Source organism: Opisthocomus hoazin, chromosome 12, assembly GCF_030867145.1.
Source record: "Opisthocomus hoazin isolate bOpiHoa1 chromosome 12, bOpiHoa1.hap1, whole genome shotgun sequence".
In the NCBI taxonomy this organism is placed as follows: Eukaryota; Metazoa; Chordata; class Aves; order Opisthocomiformes; family Opisthocomidae; genus Opisthocomus; species Opisthocomus hoazin.
In genome coordinates, this window is record NC_134425.1 from 23,487,012 (window position 1) to 23,511,734 (window position 24,723).

General features: G+C 53.2%; 1 protein-coding gene across 2 annotated transcripts in view; it reads right to left on the reverse strand.

Annotated features, from left to right (window-relative positions):
* The window catches only part of GNAO1 (G protein subunit alpha o1), a 150,760-nt gene that overhangs the window by 2,336 nt on the left and 123,701 nt on the right, over positions 1–24,723 (reverse strand). The window contains exons 5-8 of one of the 2 annotated variants that reach the window (XM_075433318.1): positions 24,326–24,454; positions 23,484–23,613; positions 15,523–15,676; positions 9,712–11,358 (exon numbers count right to left, since the gene is read on the reverse strand). In XM_075433318.1, the coding sequence (XP_075289433.1) occupies positions 11,171–11,358; positions 15,523–15,676; positions 23,484–23,613; positions 24,326–24,454 (601 nt within the window). In that variant the 3' untranslated portion in view covers positions 9,712–11,170. Of the gene's footprint in view, positions 1–1,483; positions 1,638–9,711; positions 11,359–15,522; positions 15,677–23,483; positions 23,614–24,325; positions 24,455–24,723 lie in introns of those variants that run through there. The other variant, XM_075433316.1, reaches the window with a different exon arrangement.

The window sequence follows — 24,723 nt, forward strand, 5'->3', positions numbered from 1 at the left end:
CCCGCCCGCTCCCCTTTTCTCCCCCCGGGGCAGGGCAGCAGCCACCAGCTGCCCTGTGCCTGAGGGATGCTCATCCCGGCATTGTGGTAAGTCCCTGTCCCCAGGGAGAGGGTGGGTAGGAAGGCCGGGGGGCCTGGTGGCCCCCCAGCCAGCCAGGTAGGTAGGCAGGCAGGGATGGCTGGGAGGGTTGGTGCCCGTTCCAGCGTTGCCCGTTCCAGCGTTGCCCGTGGCTGTTCCAGTGTTGCCCGTGGCCTCTGTAGGGCAGGGTGGGGGTCTCACCCTGGGCTCTGGGGTGGGTGAGGCGGGTTGCGGTGGGGCAGGAGCCCCTTAGAGATCCATTGCCCGCTTCCTTGGTGGACCAGGAGAGTTTGGCTTTTGTGGGGTTTGTGTTGTTTTGCCTTTTGGAGCGGGACCAGATGTTTGGGGTGAAAAATATGTATTATGGTATGAGCTGCTGTTATCTGGAGATTTATTTTCCTTTCCCGGCTCGCTGGTTCCTCTCCTTCCTGACGTGATGAGTGGCTGAAGGAGAAGGGGAGGTGGCTGGATCCCCCTCCTTGGGGCAGCCAGGTTGTGCCGTACGACTCAGACGCCGCGTGGGGTAGTTTGGGATGTCCTACCAGGTGGCTGGGAAAAAAGTACTGCTGCTTTCATGGTGGGGAAACCTAAAAGCCTCCGGTGGGAATGCCGGCGTGCTTCGGCCATAGAGGAATGGGTGCTGTCTCGATGGGGGACCCCCTTGTCACCAGAGTCCGGTGCCCAGGGTGGGTGTGGTTTGGGTGAAATAATTTGGAGAAATTCAAGTATTTGTAGGGGATGCCGGAGCCTCTGAATCTGAACTGACTGTTTTTTCTTTCCCTTAAAGAATTCAGAAGGGATATCTCTTCTTAACCCGTTTTCTTGGGTTTTGTTCTTTTCCCCAAGCCACGTTGGTTTCACTTAAAAACATGATTCTCCTGTGGTTTCACAGATTTCTGCTGTAAAGGGGCTCTTCCCTTCCCCAGCTGCACCCTGCGCAAAGGCGCTCCCGGGAGGAGGAGGATGCAAGCAGCAGATGCAGCTTGGAGGACTGTGTGTCTTGGCTCCTTTAGCAGGAACATCTCGGGAACCACCAGCAAGCAGGGTGGGCAGTCAGCTCTCACCAGGACTTCTCCTGTCCACAGCTCCATGTGGCCAGACTCATTGAAGCTCATCTCCATTTGTCTCAAGCCATCTTGACCGCCATCTCTCTGTCCCACCGGCTGGTCATGCACCTTTGCCTCAAGAATCAGCCGCGCACAGGACACGACGCCAGCCCAAGAGCGGGGTGATGGAGCTGCGCCGCAGCTCTTGAAGGTGGGCAGTGCTTTTGCTCCCCCATAAGGCGCCCTGTCCCTTCCTCCCCATCCCCCGCCCACCTCTGGGGTGCGACGCAGCCCCGCGGCCCTGCTGGCGCAGTGGTGGGCATCATGATGGGCTGTGCCGCGTCAGCCCCAGCACGTACCTGTGTATTCGGGGAAGCAGATGGTCAGAGGTGATTTCTTGATCTTCTCGGCAAATAGGTCTTTCTTGTTGAGGAAGAGAATGATGGAGGTATCGATGAAGAATTTGTTGTTACAGATGGAGTCGAAGAGCATGAGAGATTCGTGCATGCGGTTCTGCAACAGGGAGCACGGAGGGAGGAGAGGGGAGAGAGGAAGGCAAAGAGAAAGAGAGAGTTAGAGGACAGGAGAGCATCTTTCTGAATTGAAATGCTTAGAAAGCAAAAAGGAGAGAAAAAAAAAAATCTCTAAAATAAGACAGTGGTAAATGTGAGATGGTTACAAAGGTGGAGGAAACAGGGTGTTGCTCTCATCCCAGGCTGGAGACGCAGCTGATCCTCCCCTGCCTCTCTGCCAGCTGCTCTAGGGGCTGACACCTGAAGCTTCAAGGAGGAGCAGAAAAATAACCCTCACTTTCTTGTCTCCTGCGTTAACGGAGGAGTTAGGAAAGGGGGCTGCAGCTTTCTGGCCCTGCCTGCATCTCTTCAGGAGCTGGGCACCCCTGCAGCATCCCTCGCAGAGCCGTAATAAAGGATGGTCAGGCAGTGCCAGCCGGCAGCTGGGATGCGCTGGGCACGGGGACTGGGATGGAGGGAGCTGTGGCCACCTCGGTGCGGCCCTACGGACCCGCCTGGGAGGGCTCCAGTGCCGAGGGATTTCCCGGAGGCTGTGGCAGCTCCTGGCCACGCCGGGCCCTCGCGCCCCTGGAAAAATCATCAGCCCGTCTTTGAAAAATGCCGCAGCGCTGGCCGCGTCGCTGCCGAGGCATCCCAGCGCTGCGGCGTGGAGGAGAGCAACGCCGGTGCCTCTGCCAGCCCACCTCGCCGCTCTCCCGAGCGTGCCAGGGGGCTTTAAGCACAGAAGAGTGTTAGTAGGAGCATAAATAGAGGCAAATCTCCGAAAGCTGTAAATTTTTTTTTTTTAAAATTAATTGTCCTTTCACACGTGGACAAAAGCCATCTAAAGCCATTTTTCCCCATGCTGCTGCAGTGGTTACCAGGGAGGAGTGGAAAGCAGACAGAAGGACAGGAGGAGGAGGTGAGGTTGTCCTGCGCCGGATTGGCTGTCGCAGGGCACCATCGAGCAGAGCATTTCCCGCTTCCCTCAAGGGGCTGCAGGACGTCCGGGTGCTTGCCGTTAGTGGGAAGATGCCACTGGACAGGACGGATCTGGCTCTAGGAGCTCTCAGAAATGATCTCCATCATTAACTTGCTCTTAAAATAAACAGAAAGCTGTTCCCTGCTGCTCCGCTGCCGACTTCGGGAGACCTTATCGGTGCTCCGGTGCCTTTTTCACTGCGGATACCCACCTAGTTGACTCCTTGAACTTGCAAAGCTTCTGGTGCAGACACGGGGCTTGGTGAAGTCCAAAGCTGCCGGCCCTGCCGTGCCCCTCTCTGCAACCCCCTCTCGGGGCTGAGCCCCCTGGGTCCTGGCATGGGTGCCCGCCGCTCGCCCGGGGACACCCAGCGATGTGGAAGCCGTGCTCCAGGGTGCTCGGCCGCCGGCGGGGAACCCTCCTGCAGCAAACACCGCCCCCCCCCCCCCGAGCCCCCGGTTTTGGAGGCACAGCGAGGGGGGGGGTGGGCTTTGGACTTGCCGAAGCTTTGTGAGAACACACGTGTTTCCTAATGAAATGATGACCCAATTACACGTTTTGGAGTTTTCCATGAATGTTTTATTAGCGAGTCATTTTATCAGCTACACTTCAACAGCAGCTTTGCATGCAAAATTCAGCAGATGTCTGATTTTTGTCTTGCAAGGCTTTGAGATGACACTGGCGGTTCCCTGACAAAGGGGAGCTAGGCATGCCAAGCGGTTGCTTTCTAAAGCTTTGGGACCTCATATGGTCCTTGTCTTTAAAAACAAAAAAACCCCCAAAAAGCAGAACTGCACCCCGTCATCTTCATGGGGGAAACAGAAACCGCACAAAATGACACGGCTCTTCTTGGCTCCTGGCTGTTGCGAATGTGCCGGCTCCTGAGATTTTTCATGGAAAGTATCTGGGTGGGTTTTTTCCTTATTGTTCCAGATATGTATTGTGTTTAAATAAAAGACTGGTGGTGGAGGAGCAGCTGGAAGAAAGCACGTGCCCAGAGGGAACGAAAATCCCAAGAGAAAGGAAAAGAACCCTGGTGACTTCTGAGCCTTGGACGCCCATGCAGTCATCCAGGAGGAAATTTCTAAAAATCCTCAATATGATGATACAAAGCAAAATCCTTCCCCTCTCAGCTGCTGTTTTCTCACAGAGCTGGCCTGTAATTCTCTCTAACCTGCGGGATGCGGCATACGGGGACGTGTGTCTGAGGATGGGTCCAGCTGAAGCGATGTCACTGGAAATTGGTGAAGTCAACAGGAGTAACAGTTAATTTTCCTTTGCTGAAGTCTGTGGAAAATTTTCTCTTGGTTTCTTGGAGTTCTTTGCTTTTCTTTAATGCCCCAGATAACAGAAGATCTTTGATTTAAACATAAAAGAACAAACTGGCCCAGGTGCTATTGCAAAGGGAGGGAGAGGTGCTCCAGCTGCTGTAAGGAGGCAAAAGCACCATTTATTGAACGGACCCAGAAATGGCTCCTCTGCCTCCGTGCTCGCATGAAGAGACGTCGGAAAAGAGATGCAGGGCTTGCCCCTTGGGATGGGTCTGCGACCGAAGCACTGGAGGAAGTGATGGGGCAGCAGGGATGCTCTGCCCCACTGATGCCTGTGCTGAGCATCGCCCACGGCGGGGGCCGAAAGGGTAGGTGGCCGCGGACAGACGGACGCCAGCGTGGGGTCTGGCAGCGCCGGAGGAAAAGCATGGATGGTCTGGCATTCATACACGGGGGAAAGGGACTTCAGGAGGGGAAGAATAATCTCAAGCAGCCGAGGAACAAAGAGTAAAGTTGTTCTACTTAACACGAAAGAGAAAAACTTCCCACCAAATACTTACATGAAATTCAATACTTTGTGGTTATACGCCTGTCAAATTCCACATCTCCAGGCGAGCGAGGCTGCGGCAGATGACTGACACCGCGGGTGCGTGTCGAGCGTGTGTGTGCCCAGGCGTAGGGCAAAAACGGGCTTAGGGAGCTGAGCGCGCTCCAGGGAGATGCAATAAAAACCCTCTCACACTAGAAAAGAGCTGGCACTTTATTAACATTTTGTAACTAATAAATACATTACTGACAGCCAATAAATTATTACAATAACTAATGATCTATTAAACCACCGAACAGTCACTCTTCGTACAAAATTACAGTTAATACAGTTTGGGCCATCGAACATGCAGGAGAAATGATTCAGCGGGAAACCAGCAAAAGGAAAAAGGTTGGCGGCCTCCGGCAATCATTCGGGAAGAGATGCGGTGGGGAGCGCAGGGGCAGGGTGATGGTCACTGTTCCCTCGTCGGGCTGAAGGGGGGAAAGGGAGGTGTGGGGGGAGTATGGCTGAGGATGTTAAATGAGGGACCAGGCTATTTAATGGGGCAACCGCTGGTCTTCAAACAACCCTCCTTGCTTGCCCAGTGCCAGCGGGTTGCGCCAGCACTGGAAAAGCTGGTGAGACTTGGGCAATGCTGAAAATAGCGTTGTTACCCACTACGATCTCCTTTCCCTGCCTGGAGCTGGGGGTTCAGACCCAGAGCTGCTTGCCCGAGCTACGGGACAGTCAGGATTTGGTCTCGAGACTAATTTCCAAGGCACTGGGTGAGAGTGGGGCCGGGGCAGCGAGTGTCGGGCTGGCTCCCAGCCCTCGACCTCCTCCTTGGGTCCCTGCTCCCCATCCCTGCTGCACCGGTGCCCACAGAGAGCTGAGCTGCCCTCTCTGGGACATGGAGATGGTTCTGCCCCGTCCCCAACCTGGCTCCCTCCCCTCTCCTTCGACCACGGGGTGCCAGCCGGGACGCTTTGGTCCTCCTCCTCGTACCAACACATCAACTTTTAAGAGTGGTACTGGCTCGTGTTCGCTAGCTAGCCTTTGCAGCACGAATAAAGATCTCACAGGCCGCTGCTTCGGCCACGAGCAGTCCTGTGAGAAGTCTCTTTCCGTAGCCACGTTCTCAGCGTAACGTCTTATATAGGTCACATACCTATATCTGTCAGCATCAATTATCTCGTGCCGTTGCAGGAGCTCAGAAATGATGATGTACACTCGAGTCTCAGGGCGTTTTGGGAGAGTGCTTCTGTCTGCTCTTTCCTCCGGGAGGTAGAGGCAGGACCGTAGTCTGCTCCTCTGTGCCACCTGGACCACGCTGCTGCTTTCTCAGGGTGCGTCGGGGATGCAAGTGCGTGATGGGTTTGGGTGGGTCAGGGTGATGCTCAGGAGCACCATTCCTACTGGCCTTGACGCTTCCAGCGTCGGATTGCTAACCAGTGTTTTAGACTCCTTGGAAACGGTTGGGGAGTTTTTGGTCATAAGCCTGAAGACAAACCTGGCCCATGACACAGACACACTAGTACTAAGCTTCTCTAACTGACTTGACAGAGGGTCCAGCCTTGTTCCCAGGAACTCAACAACAAACGTCTCCCTGGCTCCAGAAGGAGAATTTTTTTTGGCCACAAAATGCTCGGACAGATCGCGCGGGCTCACAGTGCGGGGTTGGTCCCTTTTCCAGCACCGACGGCGCAGTCCCCCGCGGGGGATGTCCTCCAGCCCCAGCTGAACCCTGCGCCTCGGCGAGTGGCTGCCCGGTGCTCTACACAGCAGCAACTGCACACATGGGGACGTTCTGGCAGGAGGACATCATCTACGTCCCACTCTGGCCTCTCGGAGATCGCATTCCTGGCCTGAGAACCAAGTCTGTTCCCTTGCAGGCAAGCACTGGGATTGTGCCACAACAGATTAAATCCACCAGATACATTTTAATGTACGTTATAGCGTAGGCTGCTCTCATTAATACTTGTAGTGTCCGGTAAAACACCATCACATCTGCCGAGGAGGCACGGCAGCCTCCTCCTGCGGATGCTCTCCCTCCGTGGAGGGACAGGCTGGCCGGCCATCCTGGAAAGCTGGCTGAAGGCAAGGGGCTAATTCTCACAAAAAACTCCTGAGAGAGATGTAGTTGGAAGGGTTTCGGGGAGGGTGGCAGTGGGCAGGGGACTGGCCCCTCGCTAGACCCGTGCTAGCAGACGGAGGGGCCAGATGGCCTCGCCGAGTGGTCCCCGCTGCCCTGCCGCTCGGCTGGGCTCTGCCGGCCGCGCATGAAAACGGGACTGTGAGCTCTGTTTGCTAAAGAAAAAATCGGCCTTTGCAGCGTGCGGCTGCATTTTAACGTGTGCTTTCCCAGCGCGTGTTTATTGCTAGTTCTCCTAACGAACCCGGCTGCTGCGTCCTCCCAAGGAGCAGGGTGCTCTGCAGCTTAACCCTGCAGGCTCACTCCAAGGCTTTCCTTCTACAGGCCTCCCTGTTTCATTGAAATTGGTGTTTAAATAAGGGAGCTATTTGTACTTTTTTTGTCTCGCGGCTCCACGCACCCGACCCTCTCCTCGCCGAAGGAGCAAGCGCGGGGGCTTCCTTCGCCCTTTTTGCGGCTGCCCGCAGCTCACAGCGAGTTGCTAACGCTGCTTTCCACGCGACAGCCCTCGGGTGCTGCTGCTGGACAGGCGACCCGAGCCTTTAAAAACCTCCCGCATCCAAGCAGGGCACCTTTCGCCAATACCCACATCGGCTTCGAAGGGTGGCAGGGTGTGCCCGTAGCTGTTCCAATTCTGGGAATCCTTGTGCTTTTAAAATACATCTCCCATGCCCCAGCACGCTTCGTGTTGCATCTCTAGCAACATCCCTGCCGCGTGGTGACTGGAAATTCAGCACAGCTCGGGGCCTCTGAGGGTCTGGCTTTGGAGAACAGCAATCGCAAAGCACAAGGGGTTGTTAAGAAGAGGGCTTTGGAAAGCGGGGGATGCATCACAAGGTCTTCTTTCTAGGCAATTGCTGCCAGGATTGCTGGCGTTTGGAAAAAGCACGGGGGAAAAGACTGCCTGCAGAAGGCACATCTGTCAGCAAAGGCTTGGGAGGATGCAGCAAGCCAGCGGTGAGTAACGCTTTGGCAGGCGTTCCGGAGACAAAAATCTATACGCGGCCATCAAGCGGGAGAAATAGTAGTGTTTAACAGTGGAAGCATTTCATCTTCCAAACGCCATTCCCAGCCCTTGTCAATGAATCCTCACGACACCCGTGTGAGGTGGGGAATGTCAGCAGCAGCGGTTGAGATGAAGCTTTAGGCACACAACGTGCCAAAGAAAATGAAAGGAAAGGCTCTGTGTGCCAGTGTTTCCTCCTCTTTTCCCCCCTTTTCTCCCTGTGGAGCACCAGCCGCTGGGTACCACCAATGTGCCGGGCACGGAGGGGCTGGGGCTGGAGGGGGTTTGGTCCTCCCCGCTGCCACAGCCGGGTGCGGGTTGCCTGGATCCAGCCGGAGTGTGGCACGAGAGCACTGAGCCGGCAGCGGTGGCTCGGCTGCATTCAGCAGAGTTTGGGATTGAGTTAATTTATGTTGTCTTCACCAAAATACTCCTGTGCGCTTTACGCTGGGAACCCCTGCATCCTTGGCACTGCCCTCACTGGAAACAGCTTCTCTTACTTACTCGCCCGGATAAAACGTCACCCAGAGCAAGGGGTGGGCACAGAAAATCTCCAAAACCCTACTGCTGTGGATCCAACCCTTCCGACAGAGCTGGACACGAGCCCTGCCCCCCGGCCCGCGCGAGCCGTCGGCGCTCCAAGGCACGCAGGCGCTGCGCCCAGGGGCGAGCAGTTACACGCACTCCATGTACCAAACGTCACTAACGTTCGGCTTTTCAGCCCTCGTTTCAGCACTCAACACGCATCTGGATGCTGGGCATTACTGGTGGGGCTCGGCCACCCGCGTGGGACATGCTCCAGGAGCATCCCCGTCCCTCTGCGTCCCCTCCTGCCACAGAAGCACTGTTCCGTCGCCATCGGCTGGTCCATTCCAAGGAACTGGAGACCCAGGCAGGTGCTTCCCACTGGGAATCCTTTGGAGAACCTTCCCCTTGACTCTGAACATCCTAAGCTAAACCAAACGCAACGACCTGCATGGGCCTTGTGTTCAGCATCCCTGTGGTTGAGGGTTGTACAGCAGAGTGTGCCGGCATGAAATGGAGCTGGGAGAGGGACTGGGGCTTGGGAAAACAAGACGTGTGGGTGGGATGCAGCGTGAAGAGAAGAGAGGGGCTCCTGGCTTTGCTCTTCGTGGGAGCTGATGCCACTGGAGGTATTTTAAGGCTGAGATGGCAAAGAGAAGGGCGGGTACTCACTTGTGTCAGAGCAGGGGAGGCAGAGACCTGGCGCTAGTGCTGTCTGTGTCCCGCAGAGCAGCAGCGGGCCCTCACTCTACAATACTAAACACAGTTTTATAACTTCACGCTGCCTAGGGGGTTGCTGACACAGCTGCCAGCCAAGCTGTGAGCTGGTTAGATGGGCAAAAGTCCCCTTGTTCTCCTCCGCGGGCCTCCTCTGTTTGCTCCTGCTCACAGCCCTGGCTGGGGTTCTGTCCTACGAACACTGTCCCAGCGGAGAGCAACCTCCCACGGGGACTCTCCTCCACCTCCCAGGTGCCCTCCTCTTCCCCTCCTCCCTGCTGCCTCAACCTGCCTCATCTCCCCTCCTGCAACTTCTCTCCCAAACCTCCCGTGCTGGTCCTCTCCATCTCGTGCCACCGTGGCTGCGCCTTCCCCTACCTCCCCTTGCCTTTGGGCTGCTCTCACACCATCTGTCCTAGATGGGCGCCGCGAGGAAAGAGACATTGTCCCTCTCAGGCATGGCACCGGAGCAAACCCAGACCTCCCGGGACCTGAAAGACACCCCTAGCTTGGGGTCCCAGGAGAGGACAGCGGAACTTGTGGCTGGCCTGGACAGACTCATATTTTACTGGATCAGGGGCTTTGAAGAGAGGCAGAGCAGAGGCAGGGATCAGCACTGCCCTCCTGCCCCCAGGTGCCATGCCGAGTGGACCTTGGAGGTGTCTGTCCCACCCAGACACCCAACAAGCTTTCGGGTTGGACTCCTAAGGGTTCCTCTGTGCTCCCAGAGGTGACACCCCACCTCTCACGCTCCCCTCTGCTTTCGCCCCAGTGGCACCCGGAGCTCTTGGTGATGGTGGGTGGATGGCCACATGTACCCCAGCCCCGCCGCCTTTGTCCTCCCCTCTGTGCCCCCACGTTTTGCTGTGCTGGGTGCTACCCTTGCCCTTTCCACACCTCTCCCCCTGCCTTTCCTTCCTCCCTCCCCCGCACTTTTCCTTCCTACTCCATCACTTGGCTCAAATCAGCTCCCTGACCCCTGCCTTGCCACTTCAGAGCCAGTATAAACCATCCCTCTCACTTTAGATACTGGTAAAGAGATGCCCTGACTGCAGACACCAACCCTGGAACTTTCTCTCTCGGACGCCCAGGCAGGAGATGACGCAGGCAGGCTACCCTGCTTCTGCTGGGGGGAGGAGGCTGAGGGCAAGGTTGGGCTTCTCAGGGGTATCTTGATGCCCGAGGTGTGATAAAGAACCGCGAGGCTCCTGCACACTTTGCTGTCACCCGAGCACGGCGAGGTTTCCCAAAGCACCTCTCCACGTCTCATGTACTTGAAGGTCAAACTCTGCCTACAAGAAGCCGGGGCTAAATATTTTTGGTGCACCCCGGCGTTTTAGGGTTAAAGTTTGCAAAGAGATGCCGCGTGTTTGCAGGAGCATCAGCTGAGGAGGTGCTTTGGGAAAGGTCACTGGGTGCCCAGGCCGGCATCCTCGCCGGGACGGCCCTGTGCATGGCCGGGTCCCCATCACGACGCCGTCCCCGGGGCATCCTCACTGCCTGCGGTCCAGGGCTCCCAGCCCAGCTGCCACTGCCCCGCTCAGCCCAGCAGCTCCGCGGCACCCAGCGAAGTGCCTCGGAAATGGGTGACTGAAACCACAGCGGACAAATTTTAACATCAATTTTGAAAACCTTGAGGTAAAACTGTTACTGGTAGCGACTGCTCTTAGCCAAGGCTTAGTAGGTTTCGTTACCGTGTCCACCTTGGACACGAGCAGAACTCGCTATGTTTCACTTGTTCCGATAGCTGTTTGGAAAAAAGGGGAATACACAAATCCAAGCTGTGGCAGCTGTGCTCAACACTGACCCCCCCCGGCCGTGGGGTAGGAACTGGAGCCGTACGGTACCCTCAGAGTGATCCTGCTGTATCTACCACTACCCAAAGGAATAGTGTTTGTGTTTTTCTTTAAAAAAAAAGATAAATAACCAGGAGAATTAAAAATATCCCTTAATTTCAAGGAAGAAAAAAAAAAAAAGGTTTTGGTTCCAAACTACACTGTTGCTGACCAGTATTTTAAGGCTTTGATTTTTTCTTTTTTTAAAACTGAAGTGTTTTTGTCTTTTGGCAGTTGAAGTGCACTTCGTGGGGTAAGCGTTAGCTCCCTCTACAGCGCTGTGAGTTGGAACGGAGGAGCAGAACGAGGCAGCAAGGGAATGAAACAAAAATAACTCAAAATAAAAGAAAACAGGGATGGGGAAAGTAGAACTCGCTGCCAAGTTTTCTGGGACGGGAGGAGGGATTTACGTACTTCTTCCTCATCGTCTTCTGCGGAGGAAAAAAAAAAGAAAGAGAGACGACCTGTCCGCGGGACTGGAGGATGCTCCCGGCAGGCGCGAGGGGAGGAGAGGGCTTTAGTAGAGTCCGCATCCCCGCAGGTTGTTGGCGATGATGACATCCGTGACGGCGTCGAAGACGAACTGGATGTTGTTGGTGTCAGTGGCGCAGGTGATGTGCGTGTAGATCTCCTTGTTGGGGGACTTGTTCTTGCTCTCATACTGAGCCTGGATGTAAGCCACCGCCTCCGTGAAAGAGTTGGGGCCTAGAAGAGAGCCAAGATGAAAGGGAGAAGTGTTAAAGCGATCCCATAACCTGAGATCTGTAGGGTGCCTGTAAGCACCCCGTTGTGAGGACACGGGGAGTTCATACGGGGCTGCTGCAACCCAGCCTCCCCATCTCCATCTCGGGGCCGGGCACTGTCACCAGACAGGGCTGCTGCAAGGGAGGACAGGCTCGCCGGCTGCCCGCTCAGCTCTATTTTTACTCTGAGTTGCTGTTTATAGTCTACAGAGATGAAACGGATGAGGGAACTGAGTGTTAAACAGCCTACAATGGGAAAATCAGAAGAAATTCCACATCAAGGTGACAAAACAGTGAAAAAAACCCCTGCCAGGAATGTGGTAAGTGCTTGACCTCATGCAAAGGCATAGCTTTTTTCTTTTTTTAGATTTTTGATTAAAGTTTCGACTTTTGATGGAGAAGAGGAGCTAAAATGTCCATGAATTGAGGGCAGCGTTGGCAGCTGTGCCCTCCTTTCCCTGAATCACTAAGAGAAAAGGACATGAAAAGATCCAGCCTCTGTTATAGAGCAAAGTGGGGTTTTTCTCTAGCAAAATGCGAGAAAGCTAATACAAAAAGTCCCTCTTTCTGAGAAATCCGGATGGCATCACCCTCTGCTAGTGATGTCGCGAAAACCACTCCACAAAGTGTTTCTTGTTTTGCTGTATAGAGATGTCTGGGCCAAACCTTGCTGACCATCAGGTTTTGTGTTAAAACAGCTTCAGAGCAGCGATGCAGAAGAGGAGATCCTTCCTGACCTGGCCAGCCTGGACACTGCCGACACGCACAGCCCCGCTCGGGCACGCGCTTCACTCTGATGAGCTCCGTTTCTCCGGCTGGCAGCGCCGGGTCCTGCCGAGCTCTGAGCCTCGCAGGGCTCTACGTCAGTGACGCTGCCCGTGCTCTGGGATGCCTCTGCCTCCGTGACGCTTCATTGATGGGAAAGGCTGTTCTCTGCTGGAGGGAAGCTCGCTCGGGCTGGAGATTTACTGTGGAGGAAGGCAGCGGATCTGGGGAACCACTCGCATTCACGAGTGGTCTACGCGCATCCCTAGTTGAAGACAGAAGCTCATGTCTGCCATGAGACTTCAGAATAGGCTTGAAGCAAGACGAGCAGAACGTTTGCTGGGAGCAGGTTTTTGCATTAAGACCTGTGTGAAGAGTCTGGGAAGAGATCCAGGTGCTGTGCCCCGCCGGGAGGGCCCTTCACGGAAGGGAAGCTGGTGGTTCAAAGGCACAGGGATTTAGATGCTGAGAGAGCAGGGAATCACTGAAGCCAGCTTGTCTTAAAACACGCCCCGGATTCTGCTGCAGCCTCACTAAGTATTGTGGACTAGTTAAAAGCATGAGTGAATTAAGGGGATGGAAACCGCCAGTGCTCCAGCATACAGCAGGCAAATTTGTGGATGCAGCCTTCTAACAACTCTCTGTCAGCAGAACTAACAGACGTCAGAAACTTCATTTCATTAAAAGCATTTTGTGGAACCGACTTGTGACGTTGAAAGTCCACTTGTTTGATTTATAGGCTTTCATCAAGTGATTCTTTTTAACCCCAGGGCAACTTTCTAATCATGCTGCTTTTTCACAAGGCCACGAGGGCGTCATCCTCTGGAGCTGTGGCCAGCAAAGCAGGGGTGAGCAAGCTCAAAGCGTTAGCTTGGGTCTAAAGTCTGGCTGAGTGTTAGCACAAGCTAACTTCCAACTTCTAACGGCACTGCTGAATGCCCTGGGGGGAAATGTTCTTCACTTCTGACTCAGATCCCTGCTGGATCGGCAGAAGGACTTCCATCTTCCAGACTCCCAGCCCTCTCCGATGGCACACGAGAAAAAAGAGGCCCGTGGAGGGTCCCTGGCATCAGGATAACTCCCAGCTTCCAGAACAGCACCTCGAAAGAATTTAGAGCATCTTCGGGGTCCTCTGAGATTTGCGGAGGACTGGTTTGGTTCGCCTGTGGTTGAAGTGCTCCAGAAACAAGAAAGATTTGTTTTCCTCTGTGTAGTAAGGTGAGAGCTTAGCTGCAAGGGTCTGCCCCCGCCACTGAACTCCTCTCCAGGGCTGGAATAGCTCAGGAAGGAAAAGTTACATCTAAGCCAACATCCCTTCTTGTTCTAGTCACTGTCATCAGGGATAGTAAGGATCTTATTCCAGAGTGGGGTTACTGGGAGACTTCAGTGAAGATCCACAGGACCAGGTCCACAAAATGCGATCTGGAGGGAGTGAAAGGTGCAGGTTTGCTCCACGGAGAAAAAGGAAAAAGAAAGGTGACATGATAAAAATTTTCCAGTATATTGAAGAGCTGCTATGAAGAGGATGGTGACAAGCTGCTCCACAAGCCCTCCACGCGACAGTGAGCAGCAGTCTAATTTGCAACCAGAAGAATTTGCGGTTGGCACTATTGTAAGCTTTCAACTGTAAAGACTGTGAAATTTCCATTATTAGATCTTTTTAGACAAACATGTCAGGAATATGTTGGTTCTGTCCAGACCAAGCAGACGAGTAGATAGCTGAAATGTGCTAGTAGTGACAAACATCTGAACCTTCCCCAGAGAGGGAGCCTGCAGATGTTCTTCTGAATTCAGACGGAGTCGTTCAGCTCCATGGGCATAGACCGTCCAGCCCAAAGCAGCGATGATGGATCGCTTTTGCCTATTCACAGTGAAAAATCAAGTGCTCGGAGATAGGAAGCTCTGGTTACTAATTTGTTGGCCTGCCCAGTGATGTGACACTCTTGGTACTCCCGGTTCACAACTATGTTTCCTGACAAAGAGCGCTGCTTCTGTCTGTTGGCTTGATTCATCTGGATGTCTCCGGTGAGCTTACATAATTCATGATGAAAAAAGTTTATTTTTATGCTGTCTCAGAATGGTAATGAGGGTTTGTGGAAGCTGGCGAGATGCAGTGGGAAGTGGCGGGGTGCAGCTGCAGCCTTTGCATGGCTCCTTCTCACCATTAGCAGGCCAGATGCCAGGCAGCCAGCAGAAGCAAGGGCTTTGTGCGCACTGCCCTGTTGCAGAGGCTCCGCTCTGCTCTCCAGGTACAGAATCACAGAATCACGGAATCATTAAGGTTGGAAAAGACCCCTAAGATCATCAGGTCCAACCATCAACCTAACCCCACCACACCTGCTCAACCATGTCCCGAAGTGCCACATCCACACGTTTTCTGAACCCCTCCAGGGATGGGGACTCCACCACTGCCCTGGGCAGCCTGGGCCAATGTCTGACCACTCTTTCAGTGAAGACATTTTTCCTAATATCAAATCTGAACCTCCCCTGATGCAACTTGAGGCCATTTATGACCAAGGCCTCCTTCTCCCCAGCCAAGCCCAGGGCATGGCTTGCCGCAGCTCCACTCTGTCCGCACGATGGGTTAAGAGGTGTGGGTGGCTGGTGCACGAGAAAATCAAGCCCCTCGTTTTCTATCTGCATTTAGCTGGAAGCGTCTCCGTGTCCAGACGCTTGATGCCAGCAAGCCTGAGAGTGAAACTGGGGACCTCCTCAACTAATGTGGTCAAACTGCACAGCTCGAGCGGAAGCAGCTCTGCTGTCGGCGTGCTGGAGGGCTGCTCCTGCAGCCCCTCGGTGCGTGGCCGTGGCAGTGGCCAGGAACCACGCGGGATCCTCGCTGTGGTCAGCAAGGACCACGGGGAATGTGAAGGGTTATGAAACCGCCAAGCTGGACTCCAGCTGAGGACAGCCTAACAAACCCTATGCACTGGTCTCCCAGAGACCAGTTACCAGTTTGTGGTGGTTAAGCTCACTTTGTCTTTCCGAGAGACCTGCAAGAGTGTTTGTGTTCCTGAGCAGCACACGTCTGGGGAGCGTGCTGCCAGCCCCACACCCACAGCCCTTGGCTCAGCGTCGAGACCGCCTGTGGGGCAGAGGTTGAATGCCCTGATTAGCGGTGGTGGCCCTTTGCTGACAAAGAACTCAGGTTTAAGTCTTCCTCATGCATTAAGTGGATCACTAAACATGGTGGGGGTTATCCTACGGCATTTATAGAAATAAAACTCGCAGTGAAGCAACCGGGAGCTCTAGCTACGCATCTTTAGCCGCGCTGCCTGCGAGACGTGCCGGTATCAGCCTGGGTGGGAACGCTCCGTGATCCCCTTGCTACGTACTCCCGTACAGCCAGCTTTCTCATTACCTGTATACTCAGGAAAGCAGATAGTCAGTGGAGATTTCTTAATTTTCTCCTCAAATATGTCCTTCTTGTTTAGAAAGAGGATGATAGACGTATCTGTGAACCATTTGTTGTTGCAGATGCTGTCAAAAAGCTTCAGCGATTCGTGCATGCGGTTCTGCAACAGAAAGGAGAGCTCACATCAAGCCAAAGGCAGCAGCTCAGGGACGTTCAACATGTAGGGGAATCTAAAATAACTAAATTAAAAAAAAGAAAAGCTACAATATACATAATAAATTTATGTATACATAGAGCTGAACGTATGCATACACAGATGCAATCCCTACAACATTTGACATACAGTTAGTAACTTATGGGCATGTAACTATACAGAGCTGTTCTGATTTTGCATAGTGTATAATTTACAGGATCCCAGCTCACAGAAATCATCATGCACCATGCATGGATGGGGAGTTACTTTTGCCCTTTGACCAGATTTATGTGTCGTTGTAGCTCATGCAGATTTTCTAAAACATTTTCTTTTTTTATTTTTTTTTTTTAAAGAAAACTTCCTCAGGGGTGTGTGGCACACAACTGGTGGGATACATTAACCAAGGACTGGTAGATCCTTGAATTAATATAGAGTTGGAAGCAGACATCGAGGTGACATAGTTTTGGAAATGACCTTGCCGTGACCTTGCCTGGTTTTGTTATTTTGTTTAGTGCTGTAGTCTGTTGCCAGGCTTTTAATTTTTTAATTTTTCTTTTAGTTCTCTTGGAAGACGGTTCAACAGAAAGCGTCTGGCAGAGAGGAAAAACAAGTGAAAAAGGAAGAGGAGATAGTACAGAAAGGCGAAACGTAACGAAGGGCATCTAAGAACAACCAGACTAGAAGTCAGGCAGCTACCACGGGTGTTAGCTCATGCCTCTAGCAGAACACTAGTGACGTGCCAGCAGAAGGGCCGTACGTTCCAAAGCACGCACGGCGAGAAGTCAGCTTTTTGGTTATAGGTCATGCAAAAAAACCCCACAGGACAGGAGAGAAGTGAGAGGGATGGAAAAAACAGACCAGTTAGAGAGTCGCAAAGGCCACCACACAGTTTTATGGTGGTGGGAAGAGCTCACGGCAAAGTCACCCAAGTGTTATGTTCCCTGCTGCTTTCAACTGTCAACTTGGTTTTTCTTTTCTTTTTTTTTTTTTTTCTCAGTTCAAGAGAAGCTTCATACCTGCCAAATTTGGTTGGTCTCTCAAATGCTCATTTTTTGGCCGTTGTTTGGCTAGATAAGGTCAGACGGCCGAGGAAAAGCTGTGCAGGTGCCGAGGCTGGCGAAGTTCGGCGTGCGAGGCTGACGCCGGAGTGCGCACGCCGGTCGCGTGGCCATCTCTCAGCCGGGAGCCGGGTAGCGGAGAGAGCAGGCACGGTGAGGACGAAGCACACCCAAGAGTCAGGGAGTTATCAAAGGCAAAGCACGGTACAGACCAGACCAGCTCCTCGGCTTTTCCCAGCCGGATTTCCTCAGGACAGCACTCCCCAAACCCGCTAGCGCACACACGAGACTGGTCACGGCGACTGGCGCGGCGACGCTAGAGAGAGCAGGGCTGCACGGTCTCGTTGCCAGAGGGTTTCATGGGCAGGGTGCAGCGTGCTCCCCCCGCCCCGGGTTTGGAAATTCGGAGTGGTGCAGGAGAGAGCCGGCGCCTGTCACCCCTCTCCCGCTCCATTTCGCGCCCGCGCCGGCAGCGTAATTGAGCCCAGCGCTTTATTGATTAACACTTTCCTTTTCATGGATATGCTTTAGCTGCTGCTGGATGTTTTGTTCAGATACGAGTGGCTCCGCGGATGGAGGGGACATCCGACCCAACCCAGAGTGAATCGGGACGCGCACCGTTTGCTGTACCGTACGCCGCACGCTGCGCTACCGGCCTTGGAATGACCAAGCATCTCCCCGCCGCGCGTCGTACCGGCACACGGGGAAGGCACAATCGTGTAACAAACATAAAACCATGTTTACTTATTGGGTCTTAGCCGCAAGACGTTGCTTATCTGGATCATCCCACGTCTGCACGCTGTTTGCTGCTAACCCGCTTTGTACCGGCCGGTGTGGGAGCCCCAGCGCAAAGCTCCTCTTTGCTACTTGCGGTGTCAAAATCGGAACCGTGTAGAAACCTGCAAAGGTTCTGTGCAGGAGGTCCTCGGCTACCCAGAGCCTTCGGGAGGAAAGAAGTGAGCAGAGAGCGGTCAGGGGAACAGAAAGCAAACATAATTAACTGTTTTTTAAAGCAGGGTCCCTCACAGAATATTTTTAGCGACATTTTTATCAGCCTTGCCGATTTAAAACACAAGCATGGAGAAACACGTGAAACGCTACTCGTGGGTGAGCCCACGACCCCGCACGCAGCAGCCTGCAGGTCACCGCTCTGACCCGCGGCCCCTCGCCAGCGCCGCGCAGCCCTGACGGGAAGCACCGCGCGTGACAGCGTTTCTTGGTAAGAAACGGGAGCTGAGGGCTTCTCCCGAGCTGGGCTTCGCGGGTCAGTGAAGCTGACTTTCCTGCAGCAGCAAGACTACGTCAGGGTCCTACAGAAATCCTTCTGCTTGGCTTGTATATGGTTTGATTAACTGGTGTTAATACTTGTTAGGAAATGAGAGTGTTTTCCCAAAAACCAGTGACTCTTAGCAGCCAGTCGTAAGCAGAATATACACACGGCACAAACCAACACATCCCTGCAGAAAGTGAGAGTCACAGTAAAAATCCTCTATTCCTTTCAAATTCCAGAAACAAGTTCCGAGCTTCCTACGGCTGCCTGACCTGGCTTTCTGGCCTCTACCTGCCCACTTCTCCCCCAGCTCTGCTGCTTAGCTGAGTACACACGACCACTACTCTGCCCACTCCTTATTTACCTGAGAAAGGTTCCGGTCTCAAAACCCACCTTTTCTTTCCCCATCACTAAGGAGCAGACATTCTTCAAAAGCAAGGAACCACCCTCCACACGTGGCTCACCCCCGTGAGCAGGTACGGATGCCGCTGTTGCCGTACCCGGGTGCCACGTGGGAATTGCTGTCGCATCCCAGGAGGGCTCCTGGGAGCCCACGCACGGACACAAGCCGCTCTGGTGCTGGCTAACATCGGGAACTCCTCGCTGCCTCCCTTTCCCTTCCCAACTGCGATTCGTTTAACAGATGCTTGTAGGAGACCTCTGAGAGCTCAGGCAGACTCTGGCTGCGACGCGAGGGTGGGGAGGCACTCTCTGGGTACCACATGTGAAAGCACAGGCTGCTGCTAAGGGAGGAGTGAGAAGATAAGCCCCCACATAATTCCCCTCCTACCAGTAAATCCACAGTCAAAGACCCTTTTAGTCCCTAAAAGCTTCCCCAGGGCCGCTCTCGGGAGCCCCCACACCGCTGTGATGGGGCAGACGTGCCCGCTCTGCGAGGAGGCACGACAGATTACACTTCTCACACTTTTCTATGAAGTGATGTAAATTACTTCACCTGCTTTTGGATCTGTTGTGCTGCTTTCTCCTACTTTCTGTTGGGTCTATTCATTAAGCGAAGGGCTCTTGGAACGTTGGTTTTTTAATGTCACTTCCTCCTTCAAAATCAGTATTTTAAATCCTTATGCCTGCAAATACCTTATACCCCAAGCAGGAAAGCAGCCCCACCAGCCACGCTACAGAGGAATAACCACTCGCCCACGCAAATTAAAAGTCTGGTTAATTTTTCCTGCACAGAACAAGAGACAGAACTGCTTATAGCTGAACTCAGATGTCATCGCACAACGGCGTTCCCGTCGCTGACGTGAAGGGCAAGCAGCTTGCTACTGAGCGTGGAGGGAGCGAGGGTGCCACCATCAAGACTCTGCCCAGGCAGAAACACACTCACAAACCCCACCTTTGTTTCACCAGAGCACAGGAGGAGATCTGTTTTTTTCTACAACACACAGTCGATTCAATCTTTTTTGCTTTCCTTGGTGATAAAATGCTAAATGTCATGAGAACTGTAAGGACACTGATGGTTATCCCGAGCACAGAAACTCCACATTCCCCCTCCTGTTTAGACTTCCTAAGATGCCCAAGCCACTTCCACTTGCTTTGTCACTCCTAAGGCAATTTCTGAGCACTGCAATTCAATTTTGCTTGCCCAATGACAGCAGTGAGAGCACGCTAACCAGGTCATGCAATGAAATACAAACTAGCCGGCCAACGCGAATGCACCCCAAGGGTCACCAGTGCAGCGCCTTCAACCCGCCCCGTGCTGAGCAATGGGGACATGAACAATACTTGCTTGTCTTGGCTGGATATGGATGACCTAAATGTCTCTGTTTCAGAGGTAGCAATGCGCAGCATGAACGTCTCCCTTTCTTGCCACGACTCCCTTAAATTTTCGAGGAAAATTCAGAAGGAACAATGCAAATCTACCTTCGTTAATCTTCTTCTCCAGGTTTACTGACTGCTGTCCCTCTCTCCTCCCAGATTACAGATCTCAGGCTTCTCCCCTTGTAACCTCAGCTTATGAAAGATAAAGGTAAGTCACAAAAGAGACAAAATAGCCTCCTTATGCACAAACATCATCCACTGAGTCGTTCAGTCAGTTAAAGCAGGACGTTCCCACCGTGTACAAAGATGGCAGAGAGCCCTGCAGCTCCTCGTGATGGACTTGGTAAAGGCAGACGCAGAGGCAGGTGTAACACCTTGATGACAGCGTCTTGTGCGTTGGATGGGCTGGGCAGAGGGTGCAATTTTGCCTCGTGAGCTCTAGCTGTGGGCTGTGGCGGGCAGCAACGGAACTGATGAAGGCACTGCTTGAATTTGCCTGTAGGCTTGCTCCCCTCCCGGGGAATCGGGCACGCAGGGAAGCAGCTTAGATCTGTCAACAGCAGCATAAGCAGGTTTTGGGGACCATGGGAGAGGCTGGATTCAACAGCACTGGGGTCTTTATGGGTGTATGGGCCTAGAAATCACAGATACAGAAAGTCTTCTTTATTTTACTTACGTCTTTCTGATCCAGACATAGAGAAGGACTTGCTCTCCTCGGCTCCTGCTGTGTTGCTCTTTATGGCAGGGCGCTGGAGAGAAAATGGATCCCTTCTAAAGGACCACCTACTCCTAAGGAGTGATGGCTTTGCACACAATAGCCCTTTTTCAGCTGCTGCAGGAGGATGGGTGTCCAGTCTTTCAAAACAAAGAGTGCAATAAACCACAAAAAAAACTTTACAAGTGTACAGCTGAGCTTTAATTTTAAGGGCAGGGATAGATCAGGGGGCATTTCACCCAGTCGAGTTTAACCAGCTCTTTGCTCGGTCTCGTCTGAAAGGATTCACAGCAAACCTGTTGTTTGTGAGCTTTTTTCAGTGAGACAGCCTGGCCCTATACGGATCCCAACGCCCTCGTGCTGACTGAGCCTAACAAGGCGAGCCCCTGCTCCGTGTTAAAGGCTGACTTCATCTGAACCGCAGTTTCACCAGCCTGAAGAGCGGCCTGACTCAGAGGAGTGCAAAAAGTCCCCTTGAAATCCCGTGACTGTTGCCAACGGGGCGTCGAGTGCATCAGGAAAAGCTGTTTTCCCTCCATACCCAGCTTCGCAAGCGTTTTTTTGGGCACCTGAGATGCAGTAGGGCTCTCTCCCTCTCACGGCTCCGCGCCAGCCATGAAAGCTCTACGGGTCTTTTCATGCTCACAGAGACATCCGTACAGCCCCCAAATCTTCAGCGGCTTCACGCAGCTGGAAGTGCCCGGGCTGCAGTAAGCATCTCTATAGAAAATGAAGAGGGAGAAACAGCACCCAGCTCACGCTGTCAGCTGCCTCCTCTTTGTGCTCTCTAAGTGAGAAGGCATAAAAGCTGATTTACGTCATGAAAGCCAGCAGATGTGACGGGTGCAGACAGACAGCGCATCAGCTGACCGAAGGGATGCTGCTTTTACTGCTGGCTTTTTGGAGAGGAACCACGTTAACGGGGAGGAGACCAAAGGCTTGGGGGTTGAGCCGGGAGAGGACCGAGTCTGTGGGTGCCATGTTTCCCACCTGCCATTTGTGCTGGGGGTACAACAGGGTAGAGAAGATCAGACACCGTCATTTTTTTCCTATCTGCATTGGCCTCGCTCGGGGTTGTTTATCTGGGTTAGGCAGGGGGGTCTCATTTATGCCGAATGTGTAAACGAACAGCAGCTGCCTCTGCCCTCCTGCTGCTCAGCATCCCCAGAAACGCTTCACAAAAAGGGATCGAAACAGTGAGCAAACATCAGCGTTGTGCCGGGGTGCAGCTCCGGAAAGCTGCACCGGACTTGCCTGCTTTCCGGACGCAAGAGCAATGTCGGAGCTGCACAGACCTCGGTTTCTGCAGCGGGGCGTTTCAGAGGGGAGGCTGAGCCGGCACCCTGCTCCTCACCTGCAGAGCTCAGCATCCCCGGGAGAGATGCTGTAACCTCCGGCTCAGGGGAGCAGAGTTAAGGCTGACATTTAAGAAAGCGGCGTTGGCGTTCACGCCCTTCCATTTTGTGCTCCGTGGCTTTGAATCACAGGCTCTGGCTTGTGTCAACCAGTGCCCAAAGGTGACCTGTACTAAAAGCTGCCTTTGGCTTCACCGTTTGGGTGTCGCGGCCCGAGTTATACCCACAGAGCACCTCGCGCTCTGCTCAGATCAGAGCTTCGCTCCCTGCCCCCCGGGTCTGCCCTCTCTCTGCGTATCCTTCTTTATCTCCTGACTGTGTTTCCCCTGCCCGGCTGCGGAGCTCCGTGGCGTTGAGCTAATGGCTGGGCTTTTGCAAACCATGGCAGGAGATTCTGGTTCCTTCCCAGTAAATCCTACGGGACTGAGCAGCCTTGAGCGTATCAGGGCCAGGATCAGAGGGAGGCGACAACTGAGGTTTATAAAGAAGTGGACGTGAGAAGGTGTAGGGTGTCTCAGCCAGTCTGGAGGGACATCGTCGTGATGTTAACATCACCCTGAAATCTGCCATCGGTACGACCCAAACAGCCAGGTGACTTCATCAAATAGTTTGCTGGAGCTCCCAAACCTGGCTCAAAGAGGCTAGAAGCCACAGCCCCCCTGGTCTTTTCGGAAGAGACAACCGATACCTAACAGCAACCTTTCCCCTGCTTCATTCCTCGTCAACAGCTTTCAAGCCCGACATCATTACTAGCAGGAGAGTAAAGAGCCTCCGAGCGACAGAGCTGACAAGAGCGAGCCCTCCGTGCTGCCGCAAACCGGGCGCAGCTGAAATCATCACCAAGTCTGAGTGCGGTCTCCAATGCCTTTTCGTTAGACAAGTGCAACTGGGTGCCCGCTGCAGTCGTCGTTAGTCCCGAAAGCATGCACCCCAATCACGCTGAATGCAGGGCCAGAACGCATTAACGAGTCTCCTTGCATCCTTTCTGTGTATTTAGTTCACTTGTATTAATTGCACTCCAATACCAGGGAGCAGGCAGGTCCTCACTAGCTTTATTTCCAGATGGTGTTTGGAGCCTCATGTCACAGTGGGCAGTCATAAAAGCTCTACAAGAGCAAATTACCTGAGGCACCAAACTGTTCCAGTCTCACTTGGGAAAATGAACTTCTGTAGCCTGAAGCAGCAGGTTCTACTCCTAACCTGAGCCTGCCCCAGGCGCGGGCAGCCACCCTGCACCTCCGCACCATGGCATGACTGCTCCCTTTACTTCCATTTCAAAAGCCCACCTAGCTGTATCTCTTCTTTCTGGATATAGGGTCCTGTTCACGCGTTTTGAAAACACACAGTCAGCTAAAGAGGCGAAATGAAACACTGCAACTTTACCGCTGCAAGGAAGCATTACCTGGGCATGCAGACTTGATTTCGAAGAGTGTGGAGGAGGACAAATCCCCCCAGGATTTCAGAGTCGAGGGGGAGTGACTGACAAAAGCACATTACTGTAGCACCCCAGTGAGCATTTGGCGATCTTGGAGGAGTTGCTGGCTACGCAGTATGCCGTAAAGCAGTGTCGGGGCCTCCAAGACCCAGTTAGACTCACCGTGGTTTCATCTTCATGGAGCACCTGGTCATAGCCACTCAGCGCGACGCAGAAAATGATCGCTGTGACATCCTCAAAGCAGTGGATCCACTTCTTGCGCTCTGATCGCTGGCCCCCGACATCAAAGAGCCTACGGCACAGGAGGCATCATCAGGCATCATCACAGAGGGCATCGGTGCCCGCTCCTCCTCAGCTACGAGGAAACCTTAGCACTCTTGGCATTTGCTGACCATATGGCCCCTGGAAGGCTCTGAACACCAAGCAACAGGTCTTTCACCACTGGCTTGGTCTTCTCCTCCTGAGCCTGGAGCCGAGGAGGACCAGGAGGAGCAGTTACAGCTAGGGATGTGGGGATCTGCGAGAGAGCCTCAGCAGCGTGCTGGGTCCTGAAGGGTGTGCGGGGCTGGAGACTGCACGCTCTTGGCTTTTCTATGCTCTAAACACTGCAGATTTCTGTCTTCATGCCCTCTTCTCTCTGCTGGCTGGCATTGTGAGGGTTAATAGACAACGTTAACCACATGCGATTGACCCACTTTAGAGAAAAGTTTTGGCCAAATATTTTCAAGTTTACAAGCTTGATCAGATGTGGGGCTGATCTCATACTAGACCTCTCAGCACAGCGCTGTCGTTTGGGTGAGCTCCTATCCTAGAGGCAGGGATTTTCAAGACAAGATTGGCAATCGTCTCATATTGTTAACCCCCCAAAACGCGGTGTCCTCTGCAGTGGGAGCCATCCGTGTGTTAAGCAGCAACTTAACAACATCTCCTTTGGGAGCTGTGGGGAAACCCTGTGGCAAAGGGATGCCCTGAAAATTTACCAGTACATGCATTTGTAGACTAACCTGAAGTGGAGGTTTTTGAATGTGAAGTGGGTTTCTACGATGCCAGTTGTTTTGACCCTGGTTCGGAGGATATCCTGCTCTGTGGGCTGGTAGTCGGCAGCTCCGATGCGATCTAAGCTGTCTAGGTAGCTAAGAGAAGAAGGGAAAAGAAAAAGAAAACGGATAAGAATAAGACATGCATTAATCTTCATCAATCTCAGATGAATCCTTCAGCTTCCTATTAATCTTCTTCAATCTCATTTTTCATGGCTCAATGTATTGTAGCTAAAGGAAGAAAAATCCTGTTCTGGGGAAAAAGAAACATTAACAAAGCCCACTGACCCAAGCATAAAATCTGATAGTGAGCTGAAAGCAGGAAATGAAGCGTGCGTGTGTCGTGAGCCCTTATTGCAGTCTGT